This window comes from Ostrinia furnacalis, unplaced genomic scaffold (assembly GCF_004193835.3).
Source record: "Ostrinia furnacalis isolate ACB-3 unplaced genomic scaffold, ASM419383v2 OfSCF0932, whole genome shotgun sequence".
Lineage (NCBI taxonomy): Eukaryota > Metazoa > Arthropoda > Insecta > Lepidoptera > Crambidae > Ostrinia > Ostrinia furnacalis.
In genome coordinates, this window is record NW_021131171.1 from 1,168,101 (window position 1) to 1,180,775 (window position 12,675).

General features: G+C 40.7%; 1 protein-coding gene across 1 annotated transcript; it reads left to right on the forward strand.

Annotated features, from left to right (window-relative positions):
* Nucleotides 1–890: 890 nt before the first annotated feature.
* Nucleotides 891–10,697, forward strand: LOC114350635 (tetraspanin-33-like). Its single transcript, XM_028301502.1, has 4 exons — nucleotides 891–946; nucleotides 3,059–3,176; nucleotides 4,124–4,299; nucleotides 7,113–10,697. The coding sequence occupies exons 1-4, from the start codon at nucleotides 918–920 to the stop codon at nucleotides 7,123–7,125; spliced, it is 336 nt and encodes a 111-aa protein (XP_028157303.1). The 5' UTR covers nucleotides 891–917; the 3' UTR covers nucleotides 7,126–10,697.
* The last annotated feature ends 1,978 nt before the right edge of the window (nucleotides 10,698–12,675 follow it).

The following is a 12,675-nucleotide window of genomic DNA, read 5'->3' on the forward strand; positions in this document are numbered from 1 at the left end:
AATATTATTTACAACAGGACTATTACTACAAGCTTGCAAGCAAGGGGATTGGAACTATATTACTTTAAAGCCCTATAGACGACGCCATGGTGGCGCCACTGGTCCCGCCACATGGTGTCTTGAGCTATCTAATATTCCAAATATGTAGATACATACAGGGACCCCATATGAACAGCTTGAAGCAGCTAGCAAAGTACAGTATTCTATTCTACGTACACAATCCACGGAACCGCTCGAGCAAGTAACTGCTTCGGGCAGTAGTGACTTTGTAGGAATCGTCTGCAAGAGCCGCATGTTGTATGTTGATCACCTCTTGGCGGGCCCTCCATACTATTAGAGGGCGGTAGATCTATTCTATTAAATAAAACGCTGAATACTCAACTTTCACATTATATTGCCTCATTTTAAATACATTTCGTCACTTAGCACAAAAGCGCGCGGAGTCGTCTCCGCGCGTCCCGCTATTCTGACGTTTGATTCTCGTGTGACATTGACATTACGTCAATGTCACTATGACAGCAGCTCATTGGCTATAGATGACCCACACTGAACTGTCCCACCAAACTCAATGTCAAGGGGGCGCTACCATCGTTCAACTAAATGGTTTCCAACATGGCAAAAATCGGAACAAGCGATCCGGTATTGACGGTGGCGCCCCATTGTCAATGTCATGGATAGGACAGTTCAGTATTTTGGAACTATATAACGATTATATTTTAACGTTTTACATATTTCACAATTAACAATACTGTATGTTCGCCGCGCAGCGCGGACACGCGGCGTGTTCACTGCGTCGCAGCTTCGCTTTGAAAGCGTTTGCAATCCGCCAGTGTGGCAGCTCACTTAATGTTTTGTTTTAACACCTATTACATGTCCGTTTCCAGTTCCACTGCTGCGGTTTAACCTCAGACGGGTACATGGACTGGTCCAAGAACGAGTACTTCAACTGCTCGTCGCCGTCGGTGGAGCGCTGCGGCGTGCCCTTCTTACTATTATCCTATTGCTTGTTCCAACCGACAACAGAACTAAAATCTCTTTCTCCTCAAGCAGCGGCAGTGGGAGATCACTTCAGGGCCTTATTTCAATAAGCAAAAGGGATAAAATCCGAAAGATCGTTCGCACACTCACTGCGACCGCCCGTCGCACAGTCGCGACAGCAATATAATTATACGCGAGCGACAAGGATGGGTAGTTTGGGGTCATTGAACGAAATTCTATCCGCTCGGCGACCGGACTTTACCAAACGAACTTCTTTTCCCCTGTTTTAACCTGTGTATGTTTGTTTCCATTTCCAGCTAGGTACATGGACTGGTCGAAGGATGAGTACTTCAACTGCTCGTCTCCCTCGGTGGAGCGCTGCGGCGTGCCCTTCTTACTATTATCCTATTGCTTGTTCCAACCAACAACAGAATTAAAATCTCTTTCTCCTCAAGCAGCAGCAGTGGGAGCACTTCAGGGCTCTAGATAGGGCTCATTCCCTAGATAGCATTCTATATCCCTAAATAGGACACTGTCATGACACCAAATTTTCCATAAATAAAGCTACATTTTCGGTCGCCAGCAGTTCGAGCAGTTGTGACTGCTTCGAATGTCAACTGTCGAGATGATACTAAGTGGGTGTGACCTCTTTGACAACTTTTTTTTCTCTTGTCTCTCCATTGTTTGTTTTGTATTAGTCGTCAAATAAATATTTTTTCTTTCTTTCTTCGGGCAGTTGGTAGCACGTTGAAATTTCATCGTGACTGACTGCAAAAGTGGTCCGTGTATGTTGCTTGCTATCACTGGCTTGCAGGCCTAAGCTGAAATCTGGTGGTACCTTCCATACTGTATATGTTTTGTTGATGGCGCGACTGGTGGCGCCACTATGGTGGTAACGATCTTTCGGATTTTATCCCTTTTCCTGTGACTAGACTGTGCGACGGGCGGTCGCAGTGGTGCGAGCGCGACAGCAATATAATTACGTGCGATTGATAAGGATGGGTAGTTTGGGGTCATTGGACGAAATTCTATCTGCTCGGCGACCGGACTTTACCAAACGACCTTCTTTTCCCCTTCTTCTTTTCGTGTCGACAACAAACCTACACAGTGTCAGCCCAAAACTCCGCCACAAGAGTGGCGTTGTCAGTAGCACTCATCAAATCCTCCTGAGTGCAGTTGCTTGGGCACTCAGGGCATGACATCAGATGCTCCATCGACTGTTTTCTTTTCCCTTGTTTTAACGTGTATTTGTTTGTTCCCGTTTCCAGTTCCACTGCTGCGGTCTAACCTCAGACGGGTACATGGACTGGTCAAAGAACGAGTACTTCAACTGTTCATCTTCTTACTATTATCCTATTGCTTGTTCCAACCGACAACAGAACTAAAATCTCTTTCTCCTCAAGCAGCGGCAGTGGGAGATCACTTTAGGGCCTTATTTCAATAAGCAAAAGGGATAAAATCTGAAAGATCGTTCGCACACTCACTGCGACCGCCCGTCGTACAGTCGCGACAGCAATGATTATCTCTAAATTGGACACTGTCTTGAGCTACCTAATATTTCACAAATGAAGCTACATTTTTGGTAGTTGCAGCAACCGCTCGAGCAGTTGTGACTGCTTCATTGCAGCAGTTGTGAAACATCGTGACTAAATGACTGCAAGAGTGATCCGTGCATGTTGATCACTGGCTTGCGGACCTAAGCTGAAATCTGGTGGTACCTTCCATACTGTATATGTTTTGATGGCGCGACTGGTGGCGCCACTATGGTGGTAACGATCTTTCGGATTTTATCCCTTTTCCTGTGACTAGACTGTGCGACGGGCGGTCGCAGTGGTGCGAGCGCGACAGCAATATAATTGCGTGCGATTGATAAGGATGGATAGTTTGGGGTCATTGGACGAAATTCTATCCGCTCGGCGACCGGACTTTACTAAACGACTTTCTTTTCCCTGTTTTACCATCTATGTACAAATGTATTTTGGCATTAAAGTTAAAATAAATAAATAATCTTTTTCCAGTTCCACTGCTGCGGTTTAACCTCAGACGGGTACATGGACTGGTCCAAGAACGAGTACTTCAACTGCTCCTCGCCGTCGGTGGAGCGCTGCGGCGTGCCCTTCTCCTGCTGCATCAACGCTACTGACATATCCTCGGGGCTGGTCAACATCATGTGCGGGTATGGCGTGCAGAACTACCCTGTGAGTATGCCTTGGGATATTGATAGTGTTTGTGTATCCTACTAATATTATAAATGCGAAAGTAACTCTGTCTGTCTGTCACGCTTTCACACTTAAATCACTGAACCGATTTTGATGAAATTTGGCATAGAGATAGTTTGAGTCCCGGGAAAGGACATAAGATAGTTTTTATCCCGATTTTTGAAACAAGGACGCGCGCGATTAAGTTTTTCTGTGACAGACAAAATTCCACGCGGGCGAAGCCGCGGGCGGAAAGCTAGTTTTAAATAAATAATAAAAATGTTTATTGCTATTAAATCAATGTACAGAGTATTCTTATTAGGCTTCTGCACTAAGCATAGCTTGTGTATCAGTAGTCTTTTCGTTTTTACAAGGAGGTCTTTACTTTGGATTGCTTAAAATTATTGTCTGAAAAGTATCTACCAATCTTTTATAGATAGATGAGACCTAGAAGAAGCCTTTTATAGCCAAAAATAATTTTCAATTTAGAATAAGCAACCAATATTTCTCTGCTATAAGATTTTTTTCTCAGATGAAAACGCAAAGTCTGAATAAAAATCTAGTTTCTGACAAGCTCCAACAAACACAGCGCTGGTAGTGAAAAAGGGCATTTGACGATTTGTAAGAACTAAAAAACATAAAAACTCATTTATTTTGCAAATAGGCTTTTAAAGAGCACTTTTACCTCATTATTTATTTATTAAACTTTAATGCCAAATAAGGCGAACTCAATGCACTAAAACTAAAGCATTCTCGATTCATTCGTCGTCTATACAAATAAAGATAATTTTGATTTGAAACAACTTCAGGTTTTGTTCAGGCACGCGTGATAACCGCGCGGTTTCTGTGTGATTTTCATTGCAAAACACTGAACAGTAACCGTGCGATTATCGCTGTCTCAACCAAGTCTTAAAACTTACTAAACAAATTACTATCTGCATCTCCAGGTGGCCGAAGCCAGCAAACGCATATGGACGAGCGGCTGCATCGAGATAGTCCGATCGTGGTCGGAACGCAACCTTTACACAATCGCGTCGGTAGCACTCGGCGTGGCGCTCTCGCAGCTATTCGTCATCTACCTCGCCAAGACACTCGAGGGGCAGATAGAGCTGCAGAAAGCCAGGTGAGCGAGCGAGACAGAGGGCTTAGTTTGAGTTTATATAACAGATCACAGAAACTAAAGGGAGATGTGACCGTTTGTTAGTCGTATACCTCGAAATCAAAAAATCCTTGTAGCTTTTCACCTATTTGCATTTCTCCGCGATATCAAAATTTCTGAATCATCATCATCATCATCATCATCATCAGCCACAGGACGTCCACTGCTGAACATAGGCCTCCCCCAATGACTTCCACATCGCACGGTTGGTAGCGGCCTGCATCCAGCGCCTTCCTGCTACCTTTATCAGGTCGTCGGTCCACCTTGTGGGTGGACGTCCCACGCTGCGTTTTCCGGTACGTGGCCTCCACTCCAGAACCTTGCTGCCCCATCGGCCATCAGTTCTGCGTACTATGTGCCCTGCCCACTGCCACTTCAGCTTGCTGATCCGTCGGGCTATGTCAGCGTCAAAATTTCTGAATAGATTTTTATTTTTGTAGTATAATTTTTGATAGCTAATTACAATTGTCTAAAAAATTCATAGTAGATTTACTTTCCTGCCTGTCTTCACTGTAGTCGCTTTTCACCTTGATAGATATTTGTTTGTAATGCGTTATTACATATCACGATATTTCCTTTAAGCACTATACCTCTATAGTTTTGTTTTGTAAATGCATAAAATACTTGCTGCTAACTAAATAGGCTATTAACAATTCATGCTACATCGAAATTTGCTACTGTTGTAAAAATCTATTCAAAATATATTATTATGCGGCTTAATAAATAGGCTATTGATAATACATGCTACATAAAAATTTGCTACTGTTGTAAAAATCTGTTAAAAATATATGCTAGTAACAAAATATACTACCGATATTACACGCTACAACAAAAAACGCTATCACGGTGAAATGCGAATAGGTGAGAAGCTACAAGGATTTTTTGATTTCGAGGTATACGACTAACAAACGGATGTGACAAGGGGGCGGGGCCGGTGTCGCAGCTAATATGCCCAAAAACAGAACACATTGTTCGTGAAAGCAATGATGACAGCAGCGACGTCATAATGTAAACAGCTTACATTGCTTGCGTAGTACCACAGAATAATAATAAGTACTTCGTACAGAAGATTTTCTTCGCGAAGGTATTTAAAAAAAATTATGCTCAATGTCGTTAACAATATGGTGTAATTTAGCTTGTCAAGAGGCGAGCACCATTTTGTTGACAAACGTCAGTGATCGGTACTGCGCCGAAGACATAGGGCTGACTTCGGTAAAATGATGTGTGACGTGAGGTGCCAAACTGCGAAAAATGGCGGAGGAAATACATGAATAAGCATGAATTATATTTTGTGTTTCTAATATTATTCAGGCAGTTAAAAAATACTGCACAGTATTAATTGCACCACCGTTTTTACAAATGGTTTAATGTCTTTACAATGCAAATGGGTGAAGAATACGTGCGTGCGTCAATACTCGCTCGTGATTGTCCTGTCGATTTGGTATCTCAGGAGGGGTAGTCGCGCGTGTTTTGTTTTCGATGCAAACTCGCGGAGATGAACAGGCCTGGTAGTACCTACTAAAGATTATTCGAACGAATGAGCACATATTTGATTTCTTTGTGTGTGTGAATTTCTGATGCGACACTGAGTTTCGAACTCAGCGCATTAGTTGGCTTCTCTCTATATCTCTATGGTTTACATCAAACGTCGTCACAAGCGAGCGAGTGAAAAAATATATAAAGATTTCAGTTCTTGAAAGTTTTCCGGAACCGGAAAACGCAGTGTGAGACGTCCGCCCACAAGGTGGACCGACGACCTGATAAAGGTAGCAGGAAGGCCCTGGATGCAGGCCGCTACCGACCGTGCGATGTGGAAGTCATTGGGGGAGGCCTATGTTCAGCAGTGGACGTCCTGTGGCTGATATGGTGATGATGATGACCTCGCCAAGACCTGGGAGGGGCAGATAGAGCTGCCGAAAGCCAAGTGAGCGAGCTAGCGAGGAAGACAGGTGGGCGAGCTAGCGAGGAAGCTGCAGACAGCTGAGCTAGCGAGGGAGTGGCAGGCAAGGGAGTGAGCTAGCGAGTGAGCTGCAGACAGGTGAGCTAGCGAGCGGCAGGCAGGCAAGCTAGCTAGTGGCGTATAGGCGAGCTAACTAGTGGCATATAGGCGAGCTAGCTAGTGGCATACAGGCGAGCTAGCTAGCGGCGTATAGGCGAGCTAACTAGTGGCATATAGGCGAGCTAGCTAGTGGCATACAGGCGAGCTAGCTAGCGGCGTATAGGCGAGCTAGCTAGTGGCATACAGGCGAGCTAGCTAGCGGCGTATAGGCGAGCTAGCTAGTGGCGTATAGGCGAGCTAACTAGTGGCGTATAGGCGAGCTAGCTAGTGGCATACAGGCGAGCTAGCTAGCGGCGTATAGGCGAGCTAGCTAGTGGCGTATAGGCGAGCTAGCTAGTGGCGTATAGGCGAGCTAGCTAGTGGCGTATAGGCGAGCTAGCTAGTGGCGTATAGGCGAGCTAGTTAGCGAGCCGCAGGCAGGCGAGCGAGGTAGCAAGTGACAGACTGGAAACGGGACTATTCCCACCTCTCGTTCCCACTGCTGCAACTCCTGTGTAGCCAGGATCTACAGTTTGACCGCCATAAAAAACCCGACCAATGAAGGTCGAGTTTGACATACCGGAAAGTGAAGCGGCAGGCAGGTGACCGATCTAGCGAGTGAATGGCAGACAGGTATGTGAGATCGCCAGTTTACAGCCGCAAATATGAGATTATGGAAACAATGTTCTATAATTTTGAACTCTGTTGCCTTGTCTTAAGTCTACTATCCCCATTTCAGATGGCAGACATGAAACAGGGGGTGCGCGGGCGCGTACCGCGACGACTGCCGGCGCGCGCTGCTCTAGCACGCGCCCGCGCGAGACCTCGCCGAACACATGTGAAGCGGCAGTGATACGGACCGCTGTTAGTGATACGTTGTAGTGATACGGACCGCTGCAGTGATACGGACCGCTTTAGTGATACGTTGTAGTGATACAGACCGCTGCAGTGATACGTTGTAGTGATACAGACCGCTGCAGTGATACGTTGTAGTGATACGGACCGTTGCAGTCATACAGATTGAGTTAGTGATACGGGTCGATGCAGTGATACAGACTGCTGTAGTGATATGGATCGCTGTAGTGATACGGACCGCTGCAGTGATACGGACCGCTGCAGTGATACGGATTGCTGTAGTGCTACGGACCGCTTTAGTGATACGGACCGCTGCAGTGAATACGGACCGCTGCAGTGATAAGGACTGCTGCAGTGACACGAATTGCTGTAGTGCTACAGACCGCTGCAGTGATACGGACCGCTGTAGTTATACGGACCGCTGCAGTGATACGGACCGCTATAGTGATACGGACTGCTGCAGTGACACGGACTACTTTAGTGATACGTGTAAACTAAGTGTAATATTGGCGAGGGACCTGCAAAACAAGTGTGACGAATTTTGACGAATTGTCCTTGTTAGTGCAACTTAGTGCAAGATTGTGAAGTATACGACATCACAAATGCCACTGTACACATTGCATGCATGTGTTTTTAAATATGTGCAAGTCCAAGACTGTGTAGCGAAGTGCACATTAAGTATATTTGTAAATTGCAGTGATTTACAAATCACTAAGGCCCAGAACACACGGTGAAACGCAACTGCAACGAAACTGCAACTTCTAGTTACTTTTGAGTTGCATCTAAGTTTCTGCCATAGCGTCCGTTGAGAGACCACACATGACGCGACCAGTTTAAAACTTTCAGTTTCAGTTTCATTCATTAGAATCATCAGAAAGTTGCAGTTGCGTTTCACCGTCTGTTCTGGGCCTAAGCATTACATGTCTCCCAATGTGTTAGAAGAACTGTACAATGAAGTATGATTAATAGCTCATGCTGCAGCTATTAAGAAGTTATATTGTAATATGGACATAATCTTGTTTGCCATAATATGAAGATAGTAACTTTATATCTAACGTAAGTTTGTGATCATCTCTCAATAAAAAGACAGTAACAAAGTATGAAGTTAGATACCCATAAATGATCCAATCTATATTGGATCATTGCTCAGTATGAATTACTAGTAATTGAGGCATCTTTTTAATGAAGGCAGTTATTTGAATTTAGGATCTAAGACACAACCAGTAATTCTGAAGTAACTTATACTAAATTATCATTTTAACAATCAATTCAATGTATTAAAATGTATATTAAATGTTTGTAATATCGATGTTTGTACTTCTGTTGTTATCTTATTCTAATAAGATAGATTTTTCAAACAATATTTGATATTTTTCCAATAGTAAAATCTGAGTTAATATTGCATTTATAGTTAGAATCTCTATATTTACTGAATAATTCAAATTGAAACATAACATTGATGCAAAAGGGTAACTTTTTAAATAACTTTAGAACATCTAACATCATTCCACATCTCATACTTAAATACATAATAAGATATACATTTGTATGTAGTATTAAACATCTCTCAATATGTATACATTTTGTTAGAAGCCAATGTTATATCAACACAGTATTTTTAATGTATGCAGGTGATTATGTATTCATATAAATAACTTAAATGCACAACTCTTTACTTAAATTGTCGCAGTATATTATTATGATTGAGTATAATAATTTATTATGTAAGACAAATATTGTATAAAAGCTATATTTATGCTCATGTAATCGTGTAATTTTGGATGGTAAACTGTACATATTTATGATAGAATATGTGGGCTTATGTAGTCAATATCAACTGCAATCACATTTTGGAGAGATACAAAGACATTTATAGATCCAGGCAGCATTTTATGTTTGAAGCTTTAGTCGATGGTGGCAAGCAGCTTATGCCATACTCTATGGTTTTTTGGTTAGAAGTAATCTATGGTCAGATGACAGTTGGTATTTACTGTTTGAGCTCACATAATAGTTTAAATAATCCATTAAATATAATGTTCAAATTGATAATACGAATGTTAGTGGTATAAAATAATAGTATTTTTGAGAAATTTAATTAATAGGCCACTATATTTAACTGATTTAAATCATGTAGGAAATTTACGTGTAAAAAATAATTTAAAATTGTTAACTCGACTAAATTTTAAGTTTTATTATTAGAATGTGAAGTCAATTTGTGATAAAAATTCTTTGCTTTAAAACTATTGGTCCAAATTAATATTTGCTCACTTTTACCTTAAACCATTGTGTTGACTAAAAATTAAAATAATTTAATTTATTTGGAATCTTTTTGACTATTATTATTTGATATGCTTTAAAAAAATGCTTATAATCTTTCAAGTAGGTATTGCATAAAAGTAACAACTTTAATTCCCAAGCGCCATAATATTGTTTATTTATATCGTAGCATAATTAATTCGCTTCAATATTAATTAATAATTATGATGTGCAATATTTTAATGTTTTAGCATGTAAGTTGAATGTTGCGAACATTTAAGATTCTTTTCGTAGACCAAGATGAACTACAAATACTTTTTTCAGCTATTTTATGTTATTGACATTCCAAATTGACTGATAGCAGCAGCTTTTTTGGTATTTTTAATGAATATTAAGGCGCTCATTGACCACAAGCACTCACGTGTAACGTTTATTGGTCGCGTAGTGAGAGTTGAGCTGAAAACATACTCATATAGAAGAACTACACTGAACTGTCCTTTATTTGACACTGACAGGGGGGCCACCGTCAATAGCGGATCGCTGGTTCCGACTTTTGCCACGGTGGAGACCATGTAGTTGAACATGGCGCCCTTCTGTCAATGTCGTCGGTGGGACATTTCAGTGTAGTTCATCTTTAAAATGTAATACTTGAATACAGAACAACACATTACACATTCAAGTTCAAACATCGAAAACACTAGCAACTTCGCTCCTGCTAAATGCATGTAAGCGAGACAGAAAGCACTTGTCAGTCAGACTACGCAAGATGTCAGATAAAAATATTTGTGTTGATCGCCTTATCTCTCGCTGCGCGAAATATAAGAGTGAAGACTAAATTAAAAAAAAAAATGGCGCCCAAAGAACTGAATTGGCAACTTTATTTTCTATTTAATTTCAGAGCAGTTATTTTAAAACTTATTTATTGACATATTGCTCTCATAAATGTCAAGCCATATTGATTCATTGAGGCATTATTATTTGCATTTTTATTTAAGTTATTTTCTTCTTATATTCAGTCATTTCTGCTCAATATTTTAACCAAATATACATTTATACAAGATATTATTATAAGTTTTTCAGCTATTACACGTTAGAATGTAAATATCCATATTAGTGTAAGGTTTATTGTATTGTAAGTGTATGAATGCCATGTATTCAATTTAGTTTTATTTTTAGTTTACATCGACATTATTATTTAGAAGACGTCAAAATGGATGCAAAGCAAAAGTCTTTCATTATTTTATAGATATATCCGTCTCTTTTTATTGTATTATTCCAACGGGAGTGAGTGAGATAGCTAATCGTTAGCCTCTTTCTCCAGATTCATCTTGAAAACATTTTGCTAAATACAAGTCGTTTAATTAGTCTTGTTTATGAAACTATTAATTGCAATTATCTTGACTGAACAATTTTAAACAACTTGTTGTTAAATTACAATTTAAATGCATTTTTGTATGTTTGTGATCAAAGAATATGGCCAAAATAGTGACATATTATTATTATCTAATAGATAACATATAACTGCCATATTTATATATATTTGGTAATATTTCTCGAATGAATGATTTAGTTAATTTGTTTGTTAATATTTGTGTTAAAACAAAAGTAGTAAAATTGCCACATACAAAATTAGTGAAATTGTTGTTTGGAATTTTTTCAAAAACATTATTGTTACGATTTTATTCAAAATAAAAATACTTATACGTGTATAAACATAGTAAATAGGTTAAACTCAGATGTATGTCTTTCTATGAGTGTAAAAAACCATGGGAATTGTAAGGCGTGTGTTCTGGACTCCCGTTTCGTTTTGTTTTATTGGGTAAAAATGATAGAAAAAACGAGCCAAGAAATATACATTTGGACAATATTTTAAAATTAAACAGTTGGCAACACTGAAACTTTATGCCCCGCTAGTGTCTTTTTTATTTGAAATTTTATGCCCCTAATGAAACGAAAAAAACAATATGTTATGGGACACACGCCTTGCAACGTTAATAGGTTGGTAGCCAATCTATTTACTCTAAAATGTTGCCAATATTAAAATGGCTTGTGTAGTATGTTGCAAAAATATGTATCTAAATACTATTAGTTCGCTTTAAGTTTGCCCCTGGCGATATGACGTCACTCGAAGAAAAACGTCTATAACTTTATCAAACTATATTTAAAATATTTTTTATTTATTATTATTGATAAAAATTATGTATTTGCGTAAAATAAGACACATTAATTGCGTTTAATCACTAACTAATTGCGTTTAATCGCGGTTGGGGGAGGGGACGCGCATTCCACGGACCGGCAAACTTAGCGCGAACGGGTAGTATTAGGAGAAATGGTGCCGTAATTTTGCACTGTACTGCACTGGATGGGATAATGTATGTAACGAGAGAAAGATATTCTTGTACGTTGATTAGTTGACGACTACGTTTTGATTCCGAGATAGATAATAAAAGGAATTGTAACCAAATATTTTGATGTTTTATTACGTAATAAGTTGTTAGAATAATCTTAGAGCAACAATAAGTAGGCTATAGTCTGGTCTGCGAGCACGTAGAATTTTGTCCAATGACCCCAAGATACCCATCCTTATCGCTCGCGCGTAATTATATTGCTGTCGCGCTCGCACACTCACTGCGGGCGCCCGTCGCACAGTCGCGACAGCGATAAGGATGGGTAGCTTGGGGTCGTTGGACAAAATTCTACGTGCTCACAGACCGGGCTTTAGCAGTGTCAGTGCGTAGTGCCAATCCGAGGGTAGTTCGAATTCCGACAGCCGCTAGACGTACTATGCGCGCGCGGGTGACTTGGTCACCGTGATAGTATAATCTTTCTCTTTTACACTTTTATAAAGAGAAAAGAGACAACGTTACACTTATTCTTATCTACAGAGAGACATACCTACTGTCACGGGGACGGCAAAAATCACCCATTGCGCGCAGTTAACGGGACTTGATCGCGAGGAGTTAACGGGACTTAATCGCGAAGATTAACGGAAATTAATCGCGAGGAGTTAACGGGACGGAGTTAACGGGACTTGATCGCGAGGAGTTAACGGTACTTGATCGCTACGAGTTGACGGGACTTAATCACGAGGAGTTAACGGGACTTGATCACTACGAGTTGACGGGACTTAGGAGTTAACGGGACTTGATCGCGAGGAGTTAACGGGACTTAATCGCGAGGAGTTAATGGGA